General features: G+C 65.9%; 2 protein-coding genes across 4 annotated transcripts; both read left to right on the top strand.

Moving 5' to 3' along the window:
- The first annotated feature begins 3,753 nt into the window (after positions 1-3,753).
- SCRT1 (scratch family transcriptional repressor 1) lies at positions 3,754-7,444 on the top strand. The gene is made up of 2 exons (XM_033843143.2): positions 3,754-4,105; positions 6,125-7,444. Exons 1-2 carry the CDS (start codon positions 3,991-3,993, stop codon positions 7,066-7,068), a joined length of 1,059 nt encoding a protein of 352 aa, XP_033699034.1. The 5' UTR covers positions 3,754-3,990; the 3' UTR covers positions 7,069-7,444.
- Positions 7,445-13,491: 6,047 nt separating this feature from the next.
- DGAT1 (diacylglycerol O-acyltransferase 1) lies at positions 13,492-22,984 on the top strand. Of its 3 annotated transcripts, none has more exons than XM_033843049.2 (17): positions 13,499-13,791; positions 17,949-18,036; positions 20,114-20,154; positions 20,249-20,334; positions 20,417-20,469; positions 20,704-20,809; positions 20,955-21,071; positions 21,175-21,249; positions 21,332-21,435; positions 21,523-21,561; positions 21,663-21,704; positions 21,779-21,823; positions 21,901-22,013; positions 22,098-22,163; positions 22,256-22,343; positions 22,427-22,489; positions 22,582-22,984. In XM_033843049.2, exons 1-17 carry the CDS (start codon positions 13,595-13,597, stop codon positions 22,735-22,737), a joined length of 1,479 nt encoding a protein of 492 aa, XP_033698940.1. In that variant the 5' UTR covers positions 13,499-13,594; the 3' UTR covers positions 22,738-22,984. The 3 variants fall into 3 exon arrangements, with proteins under 3 accessions (XP_033698941.1, XP_033698940.1, XP_033698942.1); XM_033843051.2 differs by lacking the exon at positions 13,499-13,791 and adding an exon at positions 16,434-16,817; XM_033843050.2 differs by lacking the exon at positions 22,427-22,489 and having other exon boundaries at positions 13,492-13,791.
- Positions 22,985-24,400: the final 1,416 nt, after the last annotated feature.

Below are 24,400 nucleotides of genomic sequence, written 5' to 3'. Positions count from 1 at the left end.
ACAGCCACTGAGCTTCAACACCCCCTGAAAGAAATTCAGGGTGGAGATCAGGAATGAGGCACTCTGTGCTCTGAGAAAACCTGGCAGGACAGGCCTTCAGATAGTGAGATATTTTCAGGAGAAGATTTTATGAGTCCAAACTCTTGCATCTTCTCATACCTAGAGAAACACTAACATCATTAATGGTGACATCTGCTTTGGCTATGAAGGAGAAAATTACAATTAAAAGTCAAAATGGATTTAAAAAAAAAGTCAAAATGGAGTAGCTATGGTTCAGACATCCAAGGAAATAACTAGGTGACACTATGGGTGTGATTTCAGACAAGTCCTTGTACTGCTGAAAGTCACACACCCTGCAGCCCGCACCCCAAACTTGGATCAGGTGGAGACAGACTTTTACTCTATGAGGCAACACTACGCCCCCTCTCAGCAGGAAGTAGTTACAGAAGAAAGAGACCTCTGCCCCAATTCCCAAGAAGTATCTTCAGTACGAAGTCTCTCAAGGGGGAGTTGTTAGGGGAAACACTGACTGAAACCGCCTGCCCTGGCCAGGCAAAGACAGTAACAATTTGCATGAGTTATTTTACGACAGGAGATCCGGGTAAGGAACACGGAACTAACAAGCCACCACCAACCGGAAGAATACAGGAAAAGTCAAAAGGAGAGAGGAGACGCCAGAATCCTCCTCGCTGGAACCCATCCTGGCTGAGCGGTTGCATGTGCCACCAGAAAGTTCCCCGAGTCAGAATGATCGGCCAGAAACGACCCAGAAAGTAACCCCATCACCATAAAGCCCAAGACTGCGAGCCACGCGGCAGAGCAGTCCTCCTGGGGTCCCTTACCCTCCTCCTCTCCGCCTGGGCGCCCCTTCCCAATAAAGTCTCTTGCTCTGTCAGCACATGTGTCTCCTCGGACAGTTCATTTCTGAGTATTAGACAAGAGCCCGCTCTCAGGCCCTGGGAGGGGTCCCCCTTCCTGCAACACAGTGACCTCGACCTCAGGGTGCTTGAAAGGAGGTGGGGTGGAGAGGACTAAGTAATTGCTTCCGAGCCGCATGTGTGCTCCACAACCTGGCCTTTTCGGACTGATGGCCAAGGCCTAGGCCCAGCTGCCCCTCCCCGCTGGGCGCCCCGAGGGGCTGCAGGCTCTACCCCAAACGAGTGCGAGCGCGAGGGCGGCCTAAATGATCCCCTTGGGAGCGCCCGGGCCGTAGGACACATGTGTCGGTGCTCTGACGCCCGGTCGGTCAAGAGGGTTGGGAGCCTCGGGGACGGGGAAATTGACAGACAGGCAGGGTCTGGGACAGCGAGCCAGGAATGGAAGAATCGAGAAGCTGGATGAAGGAACAGAAATGAGGGAAAAGCGAAGGGCGATGGAGGAATGGGACTGAGGAAACAGGTGCAGAGGGAGGGACAAAGGACAGGGTAGGGGAGTGGAAGAATGAGGGAAGGGGTGGAGGAGCAAAAGTACACGGACAGAGCGACAGGGCCACTGGGATAACGGAGGGGGACAGGGACGTGGTCCGAGAGCAGTACCGGGGCGGACTGTTCGGGAGGCGGGGAACCCAGGGTGAAGGGAGTGCGCCTGGCCCGTCCCGCTGGCGCCCCGAGGGTTAGCCCGGTAATTAGGCCTCGGTCCAGATGGGCCCCCCAGTCCCGCAATCAAAATGCTAATTGGGCCCGTGCCTCCGGCTGCGCCTCTGCCTGGCCCCCCTGGGAGGGGGCAGGGACGAGTGGCTCGGCCGAGGGGGATCCCCGTCCCCGCCCCCACTGCGGGGCCCGCCGGCTGCGGCTCTGCGATAAGGGGCCAGCCGCGCCCCGCCCCCGCCCCTTGGGAGCAACTGCCACGCGAGATGAATATCCCGCCACTGCCGCGGCCTGGACCGCCGCCACAAAGCGGGCCTGTGGTCTCCGCCGCGCCCCCGCGCCGGGCTGGCTCGCTCACAGCCACGCTCACTCGGCTCCTGGGCTGAGATGCGGGAGGAACCGGAGAGCCGGGCAGGCGGCGGGGCGCTGAGCTCAGCGCGCCCGGCACGCCCCCGAACGCGCGCCCCCGGTGCGGCCCTCCCGCCGCGCGCTCCCGGCAGGTGTCCGCGGGACCGCCGTGCCGCCCCGCACAAGGTCACCGCTCTCTGCGCCGGGTGCGCACGCGCTCCCGGCTCGGACGCGCCCGGATACTCCCGGAGCCACCCCTGCAACCTTGGTCCTCAGGGACGGAGGGCTGCGTTGGGGAGCGCTCGGAGCGTGGAGACCCGAACCTCCGGGCGGGGGAGGGTGAGGGGACAATGGCGGCGCCGGGCCCTAATTGGGGACATATGTCCTCGCGCGCGGCCATTGTGCGGCCCGGAACTCCCCGCACCCCCGCGCCAGCCATTGGCTGCTGGGCCTGACGTCATGGGGGCTGCAAACTCGGGGCGGGCGGCCGGGGGAAGGGTTATCCGCCTGGTTGCGGGGCCGCGTGGGGGAGCTGCAGGCGCGCGGGAGGGCGGAAAACCACCAGTGAAACCGAATTTCTGGAGCAAGGGCAAAGCAGCCCCTCTCCCCCTTCACATCCCGCTCGGTGCGTCGCCGCTGCGCTCGACCTCCGGCCCTTGGGAGGAAGGCGGGGGTGGAGGAGGCCTCTCCAGCGGGCGCGGGGTCAGCCCGGGTGACCGAGTGGCAGGGAGCCACTGCGGCACAGGGCGAGCGCAGCACTTCCACACTGCACTTTCGCTGCCTCAGCATTCGCTCCTTCGCCTCCCGCCTCCCCCACCTGCCCCCGCAGATCCCTCGCCTCCACACCCGAGAGTTAGACTGGCCGGACCATTCTGGGGTCCGCCCTGCGTTCCTCCCCCAAAGATCCCAAGTCCGGGCTCGTGGGTCCCAGGCCTGTTTCCACCTCTCCCCCCACGCCCCACAATGCCGCGGACAGCTGGGCCTCCGTTCCTGGAGTCTCTCGGGGGAACTCCACACAAGCCGGGCCGCGGCATCCCCAAGACCCCTCCCAGGAGATCCTGGCGGGGGCCCGGCCCAGCGCAGCCATTTCCGCCGTCCTCTCCCCCACTCCTCCCACCCCCTCCCTCAGCTCCTGGGCTTTAAAAGCCGGAGGCTGGGCCGGGCCGCAGGCAGAGGCGGCCGCGGGTGCAGGAGGCCGGGCCCAGGAGCTGTCGGAGGGCCGAGCCCCGCCCCCGGAGCCCCCGTCCCTCCCTCCCACCTTCCCTCGGCCCGCCCTCCCAGCGCACCCCTCCCCCCGAGGACCCCCGCCCGCCGCCCGCCGCCCGCCGCCGCCGCCGCCGCCGCTCGCTCCGGCTGCAGAACAATAAAGCAAGCCTCCCAGAGACCCCCTTCCGAGGACCCCCGCCCGGCGGCCGAGCCCCCGCGGCCCGCCCCTCGCAGCTCGCGCCGGCTTTACCCGCCCGGTCGCTGGCCGAGGTGCTGGCCGGGCCGGCGCTGGCCGCGGTGCTGAAGCTGCCGGCACTCCCGCCGCCGCCCCGTTCTCCGGGCCCGGCGCCGCCACCTCCGGGGGCATGGGGGGTCGCTGACTGAGGCTCCGCCGCGGTGGCGGGGGGGAGGGGAAGGGGGCCGCGGAGCCGGGCCAGCCCTGCACCCACTCGCAGCCTCCGGGCCCGGGACGGAGCCGCTCCCCCCCTCCCCGCCCTCCCAGCCTCCTCCCCCGCCTGTCCAGGGGCGGCACTGCGGGCTGGGGAGCCGGGACCAGAGGAGGAAAGGAAGGAAGGAAGGAAGAGAAGAGAGAAGAGGAGAAGAGAGAAGAGAATAGAAGAAGAGAAGAGAAGGAAGGAAGGAGAAGAAAAGGGATCCCGAGGAGCAGAGGAGGAAACGCAGGACAGGCAGGCAGAAGAGAGGACGGCACTCGCGCGGCAGCACCCAAAGGCCAGAGTGGGGACCCGTGCTGCTTCCGCCGCCCCTCGGATGGTGACGGGGCCCCGCCGCGGCCGCAGCCCCCCCGCGTCCCGGCTCCGCAGGCCCACAGCGCCGGAGCCCCGCAGGAATCATGCCCAGATCCTTCCTGGTCAAGAAGGTCAAACTTGACACGTTCTCCTCGGCAGACCTCGAGAGCTCCTACGGGCGCGCCCGAAGCGACCTCGGCGAGCGACTGCAGGAGAAAGGTGTGAGCTGGGATGAGGCTGGGGGCGGCGAGGGGCCCAGGGCAGGGCCGGAAGGGGTAGAGGGCCAGAGTGTGGGGCTGGAGGGAGCAGGGGCCCCAGGAAATAGACCCGAGGGAACCAGAACCAGCAGGAGGCAGTGGCTGGAGTGGGGCTTGGAGGGGAGGGAGATGGGGGGTAGGGAGAGGGGAAGGCAGAGGTAGGCCAGAACGGAGCCAAGGCTGGGCAGCGAGAGTGTCAATGCAGGAGAGACTGTGGGGAACAGGGGGCAGGAACAGGAGGTACCTGAAGGTACACACTGACCCACACCCTGACCGACACAGCATGGACACCTGCTGACATGACAGGACTTAGCGATGCATGCAAACCCACACTCAGGAAGCTGAGCCTGCTTCGGAGCCCTCTCCTCTTCTTTGGCTACACCTCCAGGACCCCCTGCTAGGGCCATCAGGGAAGTGCTATGAGCTCCAGGGAGTAGCCCTGTGGTCCAGTGGGGGCGGCCCACCTGTCAGGGCAAAGGTCCCAGCCGAGGCAGCAGCAGTGTCTTCTTCCCTGAATCCAGGGTCAGGGAGAAGGGTGTGGGCAGGTGGGCTGTGGGCCGGGAAGTCCAAAGTGCTGGAGGCAGGGGGAGGCTCTTTGTGTAAGGGCGCCCAAATTCAAGGACAACTGTTAGCACGCAGGCAAGGGGTCTGAGAGTGCCAGCAGCTAGGGTGGTAAAACAAGTGTGACCTGAAGAAGCATAAGCCTGTGTGCGAGCCTGTGTGTGCCCATGTGACTGCGTGTGGCCATGTGACTGTGTGCGCTTGTGTGTGACCCTGTATGAGTGTGTGCCTGCCTGTGTGCCACTACATGGGACCATGTGACTCTGAGGCTGCTTTGCGCCCATGTGACTGGTGACCCTAGCTGAGAGTGTCTGGGTGGCTGCATGTCTGACCCTGCACGAGTAGGTGGCACAGGCCTGGGTCAGCATGCAGCCCACCCTGAGGGGACTCCAGGATTGACAGTGTCTGAGAGGCTGAGTGTAACCCTGAAGAAGCCAGAGCCTGTATTGTGTGGGGTGTGCATTTGTGACTTTGAGGTTGTGAGACCCATCTCATGCCTTGAGAACAGCTGCAGTTACCGGCATGAATAATGCTGCCTGCCTGCAGCTTGTCCCTGCGAAGGTGTCCCCTGGTGGACGCCCTGGCACTGTCTCCAATGCAGCATCTTCCTGGTCGTCTGTCCTGGGGCTGAGGAAGGCCCCCATAAAGGATTAGGGCCTGGGGGAAGAGGGCAATGCGGAACAAGGTAGGACCCAAGGCTGCAGGATGACTGAAGGGAGTGGGGGCAGAAGCAGAGTGGATGGAGGGAGATAGGGCTGGAGCTGAAGGTGGTCAAATCTAGTGAGTAGTGGGAGAGCTGGGAGATGAAAGGGAGGTGCTAGAGGTCTGCGGGAGGTAGAATTCTCCAGGGCTTGTGGGGAGACCTCGAGCACCGGAGAGGGTCGGCATCAAGGCTGGGCGCGGGTTCTCAGCACAGTGGAAAAGCCGCTGGGAGCCATGAGAGCGGGAGCGACGGGGTCCCTGGACAGGCGGTCCTGGCTTTGTGCGCTGCGGGTCTGCAGTGTGTTGCATAATCAGGGAAAACTGCTGAAGTGGGGAGAACCCGAGGGGGAGGGAGAGGGGGAGGGGAGGAGGGGGGGAGGAGGGGAAGGAGGGCGAGGGAAGCGCCGCCCCTCCCCCCTGACCTTGAAGCTCCGCGGAAGGTGGGGGGGGGCAGCCGCGCCCGAAGATGCGACTCTTTTCCTCCTCCTGCGAGGGTGGGGCGGGGCCGGGCCGGGCCCTGTCTCATCTCTCCTCTCTTCTCTTCCCCTCCCTGCCGTCTCCATCCTCCCTGCCCCGCGGTCCCTCGGCCCCTTATTCTTTGTCCTCCTTGTTCCCTCCTTCCCGGACCCCGCTGTCTCCCGCCGCCCTCCCGTGTGTGTCTCGCCCGCTGCCCGGTTCCTCTCCCTCTGTCTCTCTGTCTGTCCGCCTCGGCCCTTAGGATACCTCAACGACTACGCGGGGCCTGCCTCTGTCTACGATGGCGACGCCGAGGCGGCCCTGCTCAAAGGGCCGTCCCCGGAGCCCATGTACGCTGCGGCCGTGCGGGGAGAGCTGGGCCCGGCGGCTGCGGGCTCGGCGCCGCCGCCCACCCCGCGCCCGGAGCTGGCCACAGCCGCGGGTGGCTACATCAACGGCGATGCGGCGGTCAGCGAGGGTTACGCTGCTGACGCCTTCTTCATCACCGACGGGCGCTCCCGCCGCAAGGCCGCCAACGCCAATGCCGCCGCCGCCCCCTCCACGGCCTCGGCGGCGGCCCCCGACGGCGACGGCGGAGGCGGGGCCGGGGCAGGCACGCGCGGTGCGGGATCGGGGGCCGGGGGTCGGGGCGGCGCGCGCGCGGGGGCGAGCACCGAGGCGCGTGCGGGGCCTGGGGCCGGCAGCGCGGGAGGCCGGCATGCGTGCGGCGAGTGCGGCAAAACGTACGCCACGTCGTCGAACCTGAGCCGCCACAAGCAGACGCACCGCAGCCTGGACAGTCAGCTGGCGCGGCGCTGCCCGACGTGCGGCAAGGTGTACGTGTCCATGCCGGCCATGGCCATGCACCTGCTCACGCACGACCTGCGCCACAAGTGCGGCGTGTGCGGCAAGGCCTTCTCCAGGCCCTGGCTGCTGCAGGGCCACATGCGCTCCCACACCGGCGAGAAACCCTTCGGCTGCGCGCACTGCGGCAAGGCCTTCGCCGACCGCTCCAACCTGCGCGCGCACATGCAGACGCACTCGGCCTTCAAGCACTTCCAGTGCAAGCGCTGCAAGAAGAGCTTCGCGCTCAAGTCCTATCTCAACAAGCACTACGAGTCGGCCTGCTTCAAGGGCGCCGCCGCCGCCGGCCCCCCGGCCCCGGCGCCCGCCGCGGCGCCTCAGCTCAGCCCCGTGCAGGCCTAGGGCGGCGTGGCCTCCGCCGGCCGGGTCGGCTCTCAGCAATACGGGCCCCCAGGGAGGTCTCCGCCGGCGAACGGGCGGAGGGGCCGGAGGGCGGGCCCCTCCTCACAGCAATAGGGGGAGGGGGCCCGGCCCCGCCCCGCCCGCCGGGGGCCCTGCCGGCCCCTTCAAGCAATAGGGTCCCGAGGGGAGACCCACCCCGAGCCCCCTCCCTTCCCCTCCAGGGTGCCCCAGGCTTTTTCCCAGCAATAGGGTCGAGGAGACCCAGAACCGAACCTCATCTCCGAGTTAGGTCTCTGAAGACCGGGGTGGGGTGAGGTAGGGAGCGCCCCCTTCCTCCCTCTTCTGCGCCCCTGGATCGTGTCGCAGAGACTCAGGTCTTCCCCACCCCTTCCCAAGCCTTCCAGGGCCAGGCCTGCGGCCTAGACGTCCAGGGAGCCGGTCCCTCCCCAGCAGCAGGCGGGGGAGGGGCAGGATGGGGGGCTGCAGAGGCGTCCCTACTCCTCAGTGTTCGTTGAACCCCAGGAGTGTTAGACGCGTTGGGGATCGGGGAGGGGGGCGGATGGCGGCACCTCTCTCCCTTGGGTTCCTTCTGGGGCCTCAGTCCGAGCCGCTCTCCTACCCTCGCCTCGCATCCCCTGCCAAATCCGAATTCTTCCAGCCCAGCTTCCCGGGCTCTGTCCTCCATAACGAATAATAATGACGCATATCAAATCGCATGGACTTATCCGACCTCCTCAGAACCCGCTCCCGCCCTGCCCCGGGGCCCCCTCCCTCGTACCCGGGCATTCGGTGTTGGAGGACGGATTTCTGGGGCCCGGCAGGCAGGCCTGGGCACAGCCCTCTACACACCTCTCTGTATTCGCTTTGCGGGTAAAGCCCCCTGGGGGGGGGGTTGCGGATGCGTCGGGTTTCTTTCTGTATTTGTACGTTATATTTATGAACGGATTGCACTCGGGTCAGGGAAGGGGCGCTGCGGCCCCTATCCTTCCCGCCGACGCCAGGGGTTTGGGATGTCCTGGATCACTTTCCCCGCCCCTGAACCCCGCCCCACCCGGGCTCCGCCTCTTGGGAGCCTCAGGCCCCGCCTCTCAGAGGCCGGTCCCCTCCCTGGAACCCCAGGCCCCGCCCTCACTCTGTTGCCAACTTACGCCCGTCTATGCCAAAGCCTCGGCGGCGACACCGCCCCAAGGGCCCGCCCCATTGGCCGCCGCCTTTGTGACGTCACTGCATGCAGCCCCACCCACCTCCCGTCCCTTCCCGGGGCTGCCCGCTCCCTGTCCCTCTTAGTTAGTCCGAAGCCGACTATAGAGCAATAATGCGCACTGCATGCGAAGCTGCCGCCGCCTCTAGAGTTACTGAGAATCAGGTATCCCCCTGCCCCACCCACCCCATAGGCCCCTAGATCAGGGACGCTGCGCGGGGCCGGACGCGCAGACTTTCTTCCCCCTCCTCCTCCCTCCTCCTCCTCCTCCCCCCCACGGCAGAGGCCGGCGGGTGTAATGGTTTCAGGGGCGGGGCGGGGTGGTTGCCCCCCAAGACCCCTCCTTCAGTCGTCCATCACCCACCAATCCTTCATTAGGCACCAACTATGTTCCAGGCCCCCTTCTGAGTCCGCTAGGGACGTGGCGACCTGCGGGGTGTGTGTGTGTGTGTGTGTGTGTGTGTGTGTGTGTGTGTGTACGTTTGTGACGGGCCCAACGGGCTTGGGTGGGCCAGGGATGGCCGCAGGTGCAGAGAGAGCCGCGGTCCCTAGACCTAACCGTGGCCCCTCACTCCTCCCCGCCCCAGCGCCGAGCTAGTGCTGGGGGCAGTGGGGCTCTGCCTTTGACTTGGGCCTGGGTTCTCAGCTCAGGTGGCACAGACCGAGGGCCCCAAGGCCCAGCGCCACCAGGGCCACCCATACCGAATCCCATTCCTTCCATCCCCTGGCAATGAGGGCTCTGTCACGTCAGTCCAGGGCTCCAGGCCAGAAGAAAAGGTGCACGCTGGAGCATTTGACCTGGCTAGCCCCATCCCCGTGGGTACCAAGCCCAGCTTCTACTCCGCTGCTCCTGCAGCGGGGCACCTGGACCTGAGAGGCCACACAGCAGAGCCCACGTCCAAGACCCCTACATCCCAGCTTGGTGTTCACACAGCTCCCAAGCTGGGGCCTGCCCCGCTTGCGCTGGGCACACCTGCATGCACACGCACACACAGGCACCCCACTCTACCCCACATGCCTATCTACCTACCTAAGGAGAAGGCCGGAGGGCTGTGGGCCGGCCAGGGTCTCCCGCTTCTCCCCACACCCCGCCGCCGCCGTGGAAAGCCATGGGCCCCCTCCCGCCCCCATAACTAAGCAGCACAATAACCGACTTAGCGAATTCAGGTAGAAGGAACGTTTAGGTAGCACCTATTTTGTACTGATTCTACGAGTAGGGCCCGAGATGCGGGGGGCCCTCGGGTGGGGGCTGCGGCCGCCGGCCCGCCCCGCCCCCACCCCCGCCTGCGCCCCGCCGCCTTGTACATACTCCCACCCGGAACAGGCCGGGATTTTTACTCGGGCCGCGCCCCTCTTCCGCCCCCGTTTGGGGCCGGGCCGGCCGGACAGACGGACGGACGGACAGACCTCCTTCCTAAGCACAATAGCACCAGCTCCCCGGAGCACCGCACCTCCACGAGGAGAATAAATGCCACTCTTGATAGAACTCGGAGTGTCGGGCTGATGTATACAGGGCTGGGCCCGCGCAGCAGGGGGCACTGGGGTCACCTAGGAGGCGTCTTCCGGGTCCTGTCGCTCGTAAGAGGTCGGGGCAGGCGCAGGCCCAGCGCTGGGAGTGGCACCCTACCCACACAGCCTTGGAGTCGCGCCGCTGCCTTTTGCTGGGGTGCGCCCGTGTCTTCTTTTGCGAGAAGGCAGTCTTCCACCCTGGAGGGCCGGCTTGTCAGACCCCTGAAGGCAAGGCAGTTAGCATTTCTCCTGTGGCAGGTGACTCTGCTCTGTGCCAGGAACTGGGGAGGCTACAGTCAGATCTGGCCCGGGACTGATCTAGAATGGCCAGAGGAGGTGCAGCAGGGCCTGTAATCCTGTGGCCTGGGACACCCCCACTCTTCCTGTAGGGGCTCCTGCTGTCCCTACAGGCCTGACAGCCACCAGCGAGCCTTCCTCGATGCCACTGGAGAACATGGGGACAGCAGAGGGTGTGGGGTCTGACCCCTTCCTGCAGCCTGCTGTCCACATCCTGACTCCCAGACTCAGGGGATATGTTCCCACACTGAGGAGCCCTCCATAGGTAGCTGGGCCAGGCTGGCTCTGGGGAGGAGGTGCCCAGGGGTCATAGGAGTTCCCACAGCCGCCCACAGCCACCCACAGCCCTCGGGCTCTAGACAGGACGTCATGTTGAGGAGATGAGGGGCAGGGCTGTGCTGGGCTCAGAGAGCCCAGGGACATGGACTCCTACCGCAGCAAATGCCCTCGGCACCCAGGGAGGTAGGCATGAGCTGAGAGGTCCCACATCTTTGGAGACATGTGGTCAAACCAGGTCATCCCAGGCCCAGAGCAGCTGTCTGCACACTGGCAGGGGACAGGCCCACCCAGACTCCACTGGTATGGACAGCAGGGGAGACTGACCTGCAACAGACCATAGCCTGTGGGCCTGCTGCTCAGGGTGGGGCTCACCTGGAGGTGGGCGCCCCCTTCTGGGGAGCGTCATCAGCCTTAACAACCTCAGGAAAGCCCCCAGTATTGGTAGAGGATAGGTAGGAAGCATTGCCTAATTTGCATATGAAGACTGAGCCTCAGGGGGAGGAACAACTTGTCCAAGGGCTGCCTTTGACTTAAGCCCTGCCCAATACCCCACCCATCCTAAACTCAGATTCACACCTGGGTGGGCACCAATGGCAGGGAGGAAGGCTCTCAGAGGTCCACTCCTCCCCAGGGCTCCTCAGCTTCGGGGTCTGGATTGACTGTTTCTGCTTCTCCAAGACTCTAAGGGGCAGTGGGGGTGGAAGGATGGAGGCTGCCTCCCCGGTGCCTGGGACGAGCCCACGCTTGTCTCCACAGGTGTCCATGGACAGAACTTTGCATTCCAGAGAACAGGCTGCTGGTCACCATGTCCAGTGTCTTCCCTCACAGGCTTCCTTGGCCTGCCCGCGGTGCCTCCAACCTAGTGTCAGCTCGAGGCCCTTTCTAAACCCCAAAACCCTTCCAGCCCTTTATTCGACCAGACCTGCAGGTTCCTCACCCCGGGCCAGGTGTTGCTTCCACCAGCAGGGAAACTCGCCACTGAGCTTTCTTCGACAACTCCTCATGCACACATTTGTCCCCAAACAACCTCACCTACCTTGACCTTTTGCCTCTCCCCTGTGGGTCTGGGCCGCACCGCACCCAGGATCCTGAGGTGCTGGGGCTGTGGGCGGGGCTGGCGTAGGCCCCACCTCCCTCCTAGAAGTCCCGCCCACTATCAACCACAGGCCTCCGCCTCCCTCAGACAGGCCCTGCACCCCGCTGGTACAGGGGCTCTTCCTTATTGGTGCCTTCACAGCCCCTGCCTTCCCATTGGCTCGAGGCCTTCATCTTGCTCTCAACTTCGGTGGTGGAACCCTTGGTTCCCCCACAGGCCCCGGTCAGATCGGTCCTTTCTGGCGGCCCCCAGTCCACCCTGGTCCCCTCACTCCTACTGCTTCTTGTCTGCCGACGACTTGGAGCCTGGACGCGGACACAGGCAGCCGCTTCTAACACGGCCCTTCACTCCTCGTTGGCTACTGCGCTCAGCCTCTCTGGGCCTACTGGCAGCCTGAGCCGTCGATCTTCTCCTCTACCAATCAGCGTGCCAGTCCGGGCCGGCCCTCTAGTCTTGGCTCTTTATTGGAGGATGGCAGGGCCAGAAGGTGCGCGGAGACACGTGGGCGTGGGTGGGGAGCTTACCACTAGCTGCCTGGGAGAGGTCATTGGGAGGGAGGGCCAGAGCTCCCAGGGCTCACCCCTACGCTGCGGGCTCCCGAGAGGACCCTCTCCTGCGTCCGACCTCCCTTGGGATCAGTACTCAGAAAGGCCTAGCTCCCCCTGGCTCAGGTCTGCCTAGGAACAGACGAACGTTCTTGGACACTGGATAAGAGACGGGGCTGGTCCTGACCCGCCGAGGCTGGGCCATGTGGGCACGCAGGAGGGGTTCTGGCGCCCAATGAGGGCGGCCCCTTTAGCAGGCTACTCGAAAACACCTGCAAGGTAGCCTCAGCCTGCCAGGAAGGGATGCCAGGCTGCTATAAGTCGCAAATGGTCCGGTGGCAGAAGCACGTGTCACCAGGGGGCCCAGGTGCCTGTCCGTGGAGGTGATGGATCCAGGGCAAGCCGGGCGGGAAGGAGGGCTGACCTCAGGCTGAGCCTCTGGGTTTATTTGCTTTCAGAGAGGTGATCTTCTCAGCCTTGCTTACCTCAGAGGAGTGAATGGAGTGGGTTCTGCGGCTAGGGGTGTTTCTTGGGTAAACCAGGCCTGAGCCCCCAGTGAACCCTCGCATCCGGAAATCCAGGATACTCACACTCCATGCTCTTTGCAAAATGCAGGTCAAGCCAAGTGGGACCGGACTTGCCCGCCCACGGTTCTCCCCGTGCAGTTGTTATGGTGTATTAGTTGCTTCATTTAACGACTGGATGACTGCAGACTGTGCAATGACACAGAAGCCTCCGGGCCGCCGCGAACTGGCACTTCAGGATCCCCACGCCCTGGCAAAACTGGCCCGGGTGCGAAAGGCGGGAAGCTCTGCAAGTCTGCGGACGAGGGCAGAAGGGGGCTGGGTGGAGAGGCGGGCCGGGCGTGCCCATTGTGGGGGCGAGGGCAGCACCCTTGCCCTTCCCCGTCCTGGGCCTGCAGGGGAGAAGTGCTGCCCTGGGCGTAGGTGGGCCAGGTGGAGGTACCCGGGACGCGGGGCCTGGGGCCTTTCTCTCGCTCCATCCTTTGGCCTGGCGCTTGTCTGAACAACCTAAGCGGAGGAAAAGCGGGGGCCTACGGTAGTAACTAGAGGGCTCGCGGAGCATCAACGCCCTAGGTGTCTGTCTGACAGTAACGCACGAGGCATTTCATAAATAACCTACATCCCCACACCCCGCGCCTGGGCTGAGGCATGACGAAACCCTGCGTTGAAAGAGCGGGACAAGGGTCAGGCAGCGGTCAGGAGGGGCTTCCAGCTGCCAGGAAGCCGCGCGTTTTCCGCCGAGGCCCTCGGGGAGCAGCGTCCGCCCCTGGCTGCGCGCCCGCCTCCGCGCTCCGGCTTGCGCCATGAGACTACAACTCCCAGCGTGCCCCGCGCGCCAGCGGACTACAAATGGACGCGCGCCGCGGCCACGGGCCAGTTAGCAGCTCCGGGAGCGACGCTGCCGCGGGCTCGGGGAGGACCCGGCGGTTGCGCGCTGATTGGCGGCGCAGGCTACGGCGGCCGACAGGGGGCGGTGGCGGCCTCTGGCCGAGGGACCGGAGGCGGGGCCTCGGGCCTCGGGCGCTGCGAGCGCGGTGGACCACGACTCCGCCGCGGCTGGGTGCGGGCTGAGGCCATGGGCGATCGCAGCGGCGCGAGCGGCTCCCGGCGCCGGAGGACGGGGTCGCGGCCCTCGAGCCAGGGCGGCAGCGGGCCCGCGGCGGCAGCGGCGGAAGAGGAGGTACGGGACGTGGGCGCCGGGGGGGACGCGCCTGCCCCGGAGAAGGACAAGGACGGAGACGTCGACGTGGGCAGCGGCCAGTGGGATTTGAGGTAGCGGTGCGCCTGACCCCTAACCTTTGACCCCGACCCGGGGCCTGCGCGACCCTCGCTGTTCCCCCAGGCGTGTCCGCCGCAGCTCGGATTCCGAGCCCGAGAGCCTGGCTTCCGGACTTTGCGTGGACAGGTGTGCCCCTTGGGCCTCCGCGGGGAAACTTAGGGAGAGGTTAGGGGTGGAGGGTCGCCTGACAGAGTCACACAGGTGGGGGCGCCGAGGGGAGCCGGCCCAGCTTCCAGACGCCCCCCCGTGCCCATCTTTAGGTGGGTCCTGAGGCTCTTTCCCAGGGTGAGCCCAGAACCTGGAGCCCGAGGTGGGCTGGTTCCAGCCACCCGTACTGTCTTCTTCCTGGAAGGAGATGGATGGCGTCTGGCGGTGTGTGATGAAGGGGGCCCCTCCTGAGGGCTATGAGGGGTGCCTTGTGGGTAGATAAGGCTCCCAGAGGAGGGTGGGCTGGCTGGGGAGTGGGCCAGCAGGAGCTTGGGACTGCCTGAGGAAAGGGGCAGGGGGCAATGCGAGAGGGTTTCTCATTCCTTGCAGACCCTCCCAAGAATGGTCTTCACAAAGGTCCCTCATCCTTTACCCAGCGATTGATTGGCCTGGGGTCCTGCTTATATTACCAGCACAAATGCCTGCTCTAGGGTCAGAGATGGGTCCTGTATTGGGACTCTCACCCCTGGCTGGGGTACAGGAGAAGGGTTTGAAGTGGGCACACCCACAGGTGGTCTCCCTGCTTAGCTGAAGGACTCATGGGAAGCGGGTGGGGAGCAAGCTGTGGCTGATGGCGAGGACCTGGCCCACCTGGGCATTGGCTAAGTCCTGCAGCTGGCTCCAGGCGGTCGCTTTGTCGTCCTCCGCGCCCCCTCCCCCCACCGGAGCCTTCCCGGCCCAGGGGCCCTCAGGGACTCTGGCTTTGGAAGCAGCTCCAGAGCTAGAGATTATCAAGGAGGAGGTGGGCAACCTGTCAGTGGGTTGGCAAGGATTTGCTCTCTCATGAAAGAAGAACCGAGGCTTTCTTCACTGGGTACTGTGGGGAGGGGATGGGCAAAGGCAGCTGTGGTGCGGGCACTGTCCTTGCCCTTGGGGTGCGCACAGTTCACCTGGGAGATAAGATAATCTCAGCACTGAGCAGTGTGGGCAAAGGTCTGGCGCAGAGTTCATGAGGGCGGCTCTCCTGAGGGGTGCTGGCTTCCTGTGGGCCTGAGGTGGGACTGAGGGAGGATGCAAAGGATAGGAGTGTCCTGGAGTCCCCTCTGCCACCTCCCCACATTATCCTCTCCAGGAGGCAGGGGCGTGGCTGGCTCCATCTCCCTCTGGAGGGGGTGGGATTTGGGGTCATTTTGTATGAGATGGGGGGAGTGTGCCAGCTTTGGGCCAAGCTGTCACCCTGGGCGGGCAGTCACTTTCCTGCTCTACGCAGGTCAGGTGGCCAGAAGCCTCCCCTGTACTCCTGCTAGTTGGGCTGAGCCAGCAGGAGCCCCGACTGCCCACCGTCAAGGCTGGGACCCTTGGGAAGAGGAGCTGGAGGTGGCAGGGATGGGCCACAGTCCCCTCGGGTCTGCAGGACACACAGGCTCTGTGCGCTTGTCCCTCATGCCAGATACCGCAGGGGTTGGGTCTCCTGGGGCAGAACCAGGCCTTGCTCTGTCTGCCCGCTTGGCATCTGGCCTCCGCCGCCCCTCCTCCCCGTCATCTTCCTCTCACCTGCCGCCTCTCCTCCCTGCTTGTTCCTCCCCCTTCTTCCTCCCTCCCCTCCCGACACTTCCTGCTCACCTTGGCCTGGCCGGGGCGGTCACGCTCTGGGTGGGGCCGGAAGGAGGGCCGCCCCTCTAGCCCTGCCTCTCAGCTCATTCCTTTCAGGTGCACCACACTCGCCTGTGCGCTCTCCAGCCCTTGGTTCACGGGCCCTCCAGGCGGGGCCTTCTTGTCGTGGGGCTCTCCCAGGGGTTTGTCTCTGGGGTGTCCTCTGTTTCTCCCTCTCTAGCAGGGACTGAGGACACGGGGAGCCCACCCAACTGGAGGAAGTGCCAAGGGGGTGGCAGCTGGGAGGCGAGCTGGCACCCTGCCCCCTCCTTGTTCTAACTGGCCCTGGAGCTGGACCGTGTGGTCCCGCGTGTGTGGTCCACACTTGGGGCTGTGCCTCTGGGCAGACTTTGAACCTCAGTGAGCCTCAGTTTCCCTGTGTGCCCGCCTCCCAGTGCTGGTGTGAGGTGGTGAAAGAGGTGATACCTGTGATGAGTTAGAATGGCCCTGCTGGCTGGGTGGGACTTGGGAGCAAGTGGGCAGGCCGCTGGAGGGCACAGAGGCGTGGGCAGCGCCTGCAGTAGGGGAGAGGGTGACAGAGCTCTGGGCAAGGCGGCCAGGCCCCGCGTCCATGCCAACCATGCCTGGTGCCCTCTGGTCCACTGCAGCTGACTGCATCGGCAAGGCTGGACCTCTGTGGGGATTGGTGGGCGGTGGGCTTCCTTCCCTGGGTCGGGCCCTCCGACCTCTGGGGGCACAGAGCTGCCTGGGTTGGGGGTCGTCAGAAGGCCGGTGGAGGGACCTGAGGGGCGGGTGTGGGTGGCTTGGGGAAGGCCTTAGGAGCTTGACAGCAGCGATCTGGGAGAGCTTTTATAATGTTACTTGTTGTCAGGTTTGGAAAATGCCACCGCTCCCTCACCCCCAGTTTCATCTTAGAGATTGCTGCAGATAAAGTCAGCGTGGTCTTCTCGGTGGCCCAAAGCGGGCAGGGGTCACGCTGTTGTGAAACAGTCCCCTGGGCGTGTCGAGCCGGGCGTGGACATGCAGATGGCGGTTGGCAGCTTGTAGCATGAGGTGGCTTTGGGACGTTTCCAGTAAAAGCGACTGGGCTTGAATTTGGGGGAGGGTTCTGGGCAAGCCCGGCCAGTGGAGAGGCCCAGAGACTGTCCTGTCTGGGGAGCTGGGCCTTGGAGCTCTGCTTGCCTCTTCGAAAGGCAGAGTGCCTGGGGTGGAGCTCACAGCCCCGCTGCGCGTGCTCCAGGATGGCGCTGGAGGGCTGGTGCGAGGAGGCCAGGGCTGTGACTGGGAGAGGCGGGTGGGCCAGGTGGGGGCAGACCTCGGTCTGGGAAGGCAGAGGTCAGACCGTCAGCACTGCCCTGGCTGAAGATGCTGAGTGGTGTCTCGTCCTCCCTGGCCCTCATCTCCTGGGTGCGGCTGTCTGAGTGCTGACCCCAGCCGTAGCCAGGCCTGCCACAGAGGCAGGGCCACCCCCGGAGGCCCTGTCTTCTCCTGTGCCCCAGCTGCCTCTTGAGGTGGAGCTGTGTCCACAGGAGGGAAGGGGAGGCCCTGGCTTCTCTTACAAAACCGGAGGCCTTGCTCAATGCCGTGGAAGGCCTCCTGGTGGCAGGGCACTCGGGGTGAGGCGGGGCTGCCGCCAAGGACCGGCACGAGGTCTGAGCCTTGCCCCACCGTGCTGTGGCCCCTCCACCTCTGCCTCGCCCTGAGGGTCAGGCAGGGACGTGAGGGTCTGCGTCTGTGTCCCCCAGCCCCGGCGCTGGGTGGGAGCGCTCAAGGGCGGGGGGCACCGAAAGCGCCTCCGCTGGCTTCTACTGTAGACCTCCCTACCATCAGGCGTCCAGTGCCTGGGTGCCGGTGCCCGCTGGGACCTGTGTGGGCCAAATGGAGGGAGGAGGCGGTTGGAGTGGGGCCCTTGGCTCACTGGGTGGTGGGCTGGGCTGACTGCAAAGGCAGATTCGCACCCCCCCATCTGTCCAGCATTGCCGGATGGGCCCCCGGACCCCTGGGGTGGACTCTTCCTGTGGGCCATCAGCACTCCTTAGCCAGCGAGGGTGGCGGCAACCAGAGGCAGCTGCGGGGGGAGGGGTGCTCCCAGCCTGGGGGACTCCAGCCGCCCCGTAGCCAGCTCCTGCCTGTGGCGTGCCCCGCCCACCCGCAGTGTGGAGCGGCAGGCCTCTGGGTGTTCCTGAGAGCTTGGCACGGCCTGGCCCCTCTCTGGTGACAGTTGGGGAGTAGGCTGGTGGGCAGATGGGCGTGCGCTGCCCAGAGTGAGGGGCTGGGTGTGGCCAGGTTCACAGGTGTCTGCCAGTGCTGGGAGGCATGGGCCTGCTTTGGGCCTCGCTCGAGGTTCTCACTGCCTTGGGCCCTGCGGGTGCCCACTCCTGCTTTCCAGGTGCCACCGCCTGCAGGATTCTCTGTTCAGCTCTGACAGTGGCTTCAACAACTACCGTGGCATCCTGAATTGGTGTGTGGTGATGCTGGTAAGTAGGGTGGCATCTTGGAGCAGGTGTCCCTGTGGCCAGGCGGGGCACGAGCTCTGCCCCCTGGGGCGGGTGGCCAGAGCTTTTGTGGCTGGGCTGAGTGGAGGGGGATCTCGGTGGCGGTGCCTGCAGCGGCCGTATACTGGGCTCCCGGAGGGCACAAACTCAACCCTTGTCCCTGTTGAATCCCAGGAGACGCCTGCAGGGCTAGCGTGGGAGCCTTTGTGCCGTGGGCTGTGCCCGAGGGGCTGGGGTCTCCTGAGGGGCTTCTCTGGCTTGGCGTGGGGGCAGGAAGGAGTAGATGGGCTGGTGGGCCTTGGGGCTGTGGAAGGGGTGCTGTGGGCGCAGGGCCTCCTGGCAGCGCGTGTGAGTGGTCTTGGGGCTCCGCGAAGAGTTTCCTCTTCTGTTCCAAATGGCCCTCATGGGCGTGGAGCCCCCGGGCAGGCCTGGACTTGGAGGAGCAGGGGTGAGAATACGGTTCTAGCCCCGGGCTCCCCTCCCTCAGTCTCAGGAGGGTGAGAGTGGGGAGCCCTGCGCCTGCCTCGCTCTGCGGCCTGGTCGAGGCCACTGCTTCAGGGGCCCCGCTCCTCCGGCATTTGGCAGCTAGAGTCCAGCGCTCCAGGGTACAGCCTTCGGGCGGGGCAGGGGGCAGGGGCCTCTCTGGGCTCTGCCCCCGCCACTCAGGGCTGACGTGGCACATCACCCTTGACCCTCCACCCGACGTGTCTGCCTGTCTTGGGCGTGGCTCCCGCGGCTGCCTGTGTGCAAGGGGCTCCCGCACCTTCCCTGCCTGTGGCCCCAGGAGGCTCCCTGGGGAGCTGTGGGGCACCATGCAGCCTGGTGGGTGAGAAGCTGGCTGGGCAAGGGGAGGGCGGGCCATTGGCCAGCCCAGACCCAGGAGATGACGTGTCCCTGGTCTCTGGAGGCCGTTGCCGGCCGAGGCTGGGTTTGTGAAGAGGGGGTCGTGTGGGGCGGGCCCTCAGCTGCCTGGGCGGCACTGTCTGCTCCCCTGCAGCCCCTGGGCCTGCCTGGCCCTTTGGTGTCGCCCCAAAGCCTTCCCCCTGCTTCTGGTACCTCTGCCACACCCTTCCTGTAGGAGACGCGCATCCCGCGCTGTGTCCCCTCTGCAGCCTGGGTCTCCAGGTGGGTGCTGCCTGTTTGCAGCTCCAGCTCTCGCCTGCTGTGAGCTCTCAGGACAGGCCACCGCCAGGTGGGGTGACACCGTAGGACCGCGTGTGTCCTGGTAAGCTGGCCGCTCAGGCGTGTGACTGGGAGAGGGTGTGGCAGCTGGCCCCTGCATCTCTGAGCTTGTTCACCTCCTCGTGAACCTTGCCAGGTAAGGGACCCCACCAGTGTCCCCTGGAGAAGCATCACTTTTCTGCGGACCCTTCCGTAACCTGCACGGGGCCTGTGCCTTGTGGGGTGAGGGAGCAGGTCCCCGTCCCTGCAGAGGAAAGCCAGGCCCCCAGCCACCGGCTAAGGCAAGAGCTTGTTGTGATGGGGCTCCATCCTCAGCTGCTGTTGCCGCAGGAATGGCTGAGGCGGGCAGGGGCGTGAGTCACAGTGTGGCGTTCCAGGCCCAGCTTCCCCCGGCCCCTCAGGACTCTGGCCCACAGGGCGTGGGCACTCCCGGTGCAGCGCCTGCCACACAGCCGGGCTCTGCGAGGACTGGCCTGACTGGCAGGGCGGCGCCCTGGGCGTGGGTCGTGGCTCCATCCGGCAGGCTTGGACTTTGGGACTGTCGCTGTGGCCTTGGGGCCCTCACCAGCTCGGTGGGATGGGTGCGGGCTGCTGGACGGCGTGGGTCTCTGTCTGCTGCTGAAGACACAGGCATCTGGGAGATGCCTGGTGTCGGGGCGGCTCCTGTTGGCGTGCCGGGGGCAGTGCCGAGGGGCTTCCCGCCCCTGCGCTGGCGTCTGCGGGGTGGCTGGCGAGTCTTGGAGCTTGGCGTGAGGTCAGGCAGGGCTGGGCCTGCAGGGTGGAGGCTGCTGCTGGGACCCACGGGTGCCGGGAGGAGCTGGGGTGGCTGTTCCGGGGCCAGAGGTGACGGAGTCGTGTCCCTCTCTCTCTCTTGCAGGTCTTGAGCAATGCGCGGTTATTTTTAGAGAACCTCATCAAGTGAGTGGGCCCTGGCCCTGCCCCACCCACTGCCAGCTCAGGCCCCGCCCTTCTCCCCCGCTCAGACCCTCATCCCCCACCTGCCCATCCGCAGGTACGGCATCCTGGTGGATCCCATCCAGGTGGTGTCTCTGTTTCTGAAGGACCCCTACAGCTGGCCCGCCCTGTGCCTGGTCATTGGTGAGCTGAGTGCCCAGGAGGCCTCGGGTGGGGACGGGGCTGACCCGAGCCTGAACCTGCCCTGTGGCGCTTCTGTCCTCAGTGGCCAACGTCTTTGCCGTGGCTGCGTTCCAGGTGGAGAAGCGCCTGGCTGTGGTGAGCAGCACCCTCACGCCCACCCTCGCCCTGCCCGGAGGTCTGCTCCTCTCCAGCCAGACTTAGGGCAGACCAGCAGCCCGGCCCACTGTGTCTCATCCAGGCTTTGGGGCTGTGTGTGGCTTTCCCGGGAGGGGCTGCACCACAGGCCTGGCAGCCATGCCCTAGGGAGACCCTCTGGCCGGGGAGTGAGGGCCCCCGGCTGAGCGCTGTGCTTCCCCCCCGCCACCTCAGGGTGCCCTGACGGAGCCAGCAGGGCTGCTGCTGCACGTGGTCAACTTGGCCACTATTCTCTGCTTCCCGGCGGCTGTGGCCTTACTGCTTGAGTCCATCACTCCAGGTGGGCCACCCATCTCAGCCCCATCCCAACCTGTCTCTGGGGCCCGTAGGAGAGACCTAGGCGAGCCACAGGGGCTGCCCCTGTGGCCGTGGCTCTCCTGTGGCCAGTGTGGGAGGTGCATGGCCTGAGCTTGCCTCTCCTGCAGTGGGCTCCGTGCTGGCTCTGATGGCGTACACCATCCTCTTCCTCAAGCTGTTCTCCTATCGGGACGTCAACCTGTGGTGCCGACAGCAGCGCAGGGCTAGGGCCAAGGCCAAGGCTGGTGAGGGGCTGCCTGGGGCTGGGGCCACCCGGGGCTGCCACCTGCTGTGGGGCTGGACCCGGGCAGCATCGCAGCCTCACCCCGCCCTGCCACTTGCTCGTAGCTGCTGCGGGTAAGAAGGCCAACGGGGGAGCCGCCCAGTGCACCGTGAGCTACCCTGACAACCTGACTTACCGAGGTGAGAACCCTGCCAGGGCCTGGGGGAGGGGCGCTGCTGGGGGCCGGGGCCTCGGCCTGCTAGCCCCACCCTCCCGTTGCAGATTTGTACTACTTCCTCTTTGCCCCCACCCTGTGTTACGAGCTCAACTTCCCCCGCTCCGCCCGCATCCGAAAGCGTTTCCTGCTGCGTCGGCTCCTTGAGATGGTGAGGCTGGAGGCTGGGGCCCTCGCGGGCTGGGGGGCCACGGGGCACTGGGGGGTTCAGCCCGCTGTTCTCTGCTTCCTCCTCCAGCTGTTCCTCACGCAGCTCATGGTGGGGCTGATTCAGCAGGTACGCGGGCTGGGCTGGGGGCTGCGCTGTGCGGGGTGGGGGAGTTGCTGGAGGAGGGTAGCTCGGGCGGCCAGCGAGCTGACACCCTGCCCTCTTTGCAGTGGATGGTCCCCACCATCCAGAACTCCATGAAGCCCTTCAAGGTGAGCAGGCAGGCCCTCGCGGGGTGGGGTCTGAGGGCGGGGCCGAGGGAGCCAGCTGCACCCTGTCTCTGCAGGACATGGACCACTCCCGCATCATCGAGCGCCTCCTGAAGCTGGCGGTGAGCAGCCTGGCGGGTTGGGGCATGTGGGGGGCGGGGTGGTGGTGTTCTGGAACCTGGCACGTGCCTCCCCGCAGGTCCCCAACCACCTCATCTGGCTCATCTTCTTCTACTGGCTGTTCCACTCCTGCCTTAACGCCGTGGCCGAGCTCATGCACTTTGGAGACCGGGAGTTCTATCGGGACTGGTGGTGGGTGGCCTTGGGTGTGGGGCCGGGGGCTGGGGGGGGAGGGCCCTGGCGCAGCCCGGTCACCCGCCGTCTCCCGACCCCCAGGAACTCTGAGTCCGTCACCTACTTTTGGCAGAACTGGAACATCCCCGTACACAAGTGGTGCCTAAGGTGGGTGTGGGCGCTGCAGCCAGCAGGCGGGCGGCACATGGCCCGGGCGCCCGCCCCACGGCCGCCCGCCCCACGGCTGCTCCCTTTTGCAGACACTTCTACAAGCCCATGCTCCGGAAGGGCAGCAGCAAGTGGGTAGCCAGGACGGGGGTGTTCCTGGCTTCGGCCTTCTTCCACGAGGTCAGTGCCCTGTGGGCGCGTCTGCCCCACCTCGGGCGGGGGTGGCCGAGGGGTAAGCTGACGCCCCTCTCGCCCCCACCCAGTACCTGGTGAGCGTCCCTCTGCGCATGTTCCGCCTCTGGGCCTTCACGGGCATGATGGCTCAGGTGAGCACCCCGCGTGGCCAGGCATCCGCTCCGCGCCCGGGAGCCAGCCCCGTGGTCGCTGAGGCCTGCTAACCGGGCCCCCGTGTCCCCAGATCCCACTGGCCTGGATAGTGGGCCGCTTCTTCCGCGGCAACTACGGCAACGCGGCCGTGTGGCTGACCATCATCATCGGGCAGCCGGTGGCGGTGCTCATGTACGTCCACGACTACTACGTGCTCAACCACGAGGCCCCGACGGCCGCGGCCTGAGCCGCTCCGGGCCGGCCCTCCCTGCCGCGGCTGCCCGCCTTGCCTCACTGCCCGTGGCTGGAGCCGGCCCCCCACCTGTGTGCTGGGGAGAGGCCTGGCTGCTCGATGCTGCCTCTCTGCCCCTATGGGGCACCCTCCTGCCCCCTCAGGGACGGCAGACTGGGCCCGTGGGAGGTGCCAGCAGTTGGGAGCTGTGCCGATCCTGCCCAGGGGTCTGAATGTGTCAATAAAGCGCTGTCCACAGTGAGCTCCCTCAGCCTCCGGGGCACGGGGCTGCTGGGAGGTGGTGGCCGTCCCAGTCCCGCGGGGGCGGCCTTCCTTGGGCTGGACCATGGGAGGGGGATCTGGGGCCCTTCGGCATCCCAGGGCCTGGAGCAGTTGCCCGGCTGTGGCTGGGCTGGGGGGAGGGGGTGCACGGCATAGGACACAACCTCCCTGCATCCCAAGACTTCTTGTCCTACAAGGTGGGGCCTCAGAACTCCCAGGCCCCGTGTGCCTGAGGGCTCCCCAGAAGTGGACTTCAGCTTGGGGTGGGGCCGGAGGCCGAGAGGGCCGAGAATCAGGACTGACTCGAGACTCCAAGGCAAGGCTGCAGAGGACACAAAGGCCAAGTGCCCAGGCCCCTGGGGAGGGGCAGCCACATGCTGGGGCGCTCACCTGGGGTGGGCTCTGGGCCTCTGGGATGAGGCAGGTGGCCTGACCCAACCCTCGTCCTGGGCCTCCCTCTCAGTGGCCTCCCTGATAACTGCTGGCTTGAGGCCTCCCCGGCCCCCTCCCAGCCCTGCCCAGTTTTCCTGGCACTGACTGGGCTGGATGGTCCACTTGATACATCCTGAGTGTGGCCTTCGGGATACCTTGCTCCCAGAGCTTGCCAGGGAGGTGGGGGCAGCCCCGGGCTCCTGTTCCCACCTCTGGTGGAACCCCGAGGCTGTGCCGGGCCACGTGTGCCCTGACGTACAGCCACAGCCCAACAAGGTGGGCGTCTGAGGAGGTGACTGGGTGCTGGTCTCGGAGCCATGCTGCCCCTGCCCCAACCAGAAGCTGCTCAGCCCCGGGTCCTCGCCTCCTCTGGGTCATGGTGGTGGTTTGGGGAGAGGGAGGCCACCTGGGGGTGCCCTTTGAGTCCAAGGGGTTACAGGCCGCATCTCCCCGACCCTTGCCTCCTGGCGGCTGCTGGGAGAATGGTGAGCAGCGCGTGAGCCGGGTGGGGCAGGACATCGGGTGCGCTGCTCTGGCCCCTTCCCCGTGCTACACGCACGTGCTCACCAGTGGCTGCCTGACGCAGGGGCGGTGCTGTGCTCCCACCGCCTCCCTCTGCCAGACCCCGCGCCTCCCTTTTGCCAAAGCCAGCCCGGCCCCTCGTGACATGAGTGCAGAGCAGAGGTGGCTCTGCTGGGCAGATAGATACACAACGGTGCACCCACCTGTGTCCCAGCTGGTGCAGACCTGGCAATGGAGTTCCTAGGGGCCCTCTGACCCCTCCCCGGTCCTTTAATAAAGACTTCTGCACGGACATGGCCCAGTGGAGCCAGGCAGGCTCAGGATCAGGTGTGCTGTGCCCATCTACCCTCCCTCCAGCCCCTTCTGAGACCCCTGTGTCCCTCCTCACCCCCCCCCACCCACCCCAGGACCCCCGCGGGAGGAAAGAGACAGGGAGGCCACA

This window comes from Tursiops truncatus, chromosome 17 (genome assembly GCF_011762595.2).
Source record: "Tursiops truncatus isolate mTurTru1 chromosome 17, mTurTru1.mat.Y, whole genome shotgun sequence".
NCBI classification, from domain to species: Eukaryota; Metazoa; Chordata; class Mammalia; order Artiodactyla; family Delphinidae; genus Tursiops; species Tursiops truncatus.
Note: the sequence above shows the minus strand (reverse complement) of the source record. Positions and strands in the feature narration are given on the sequence as shown.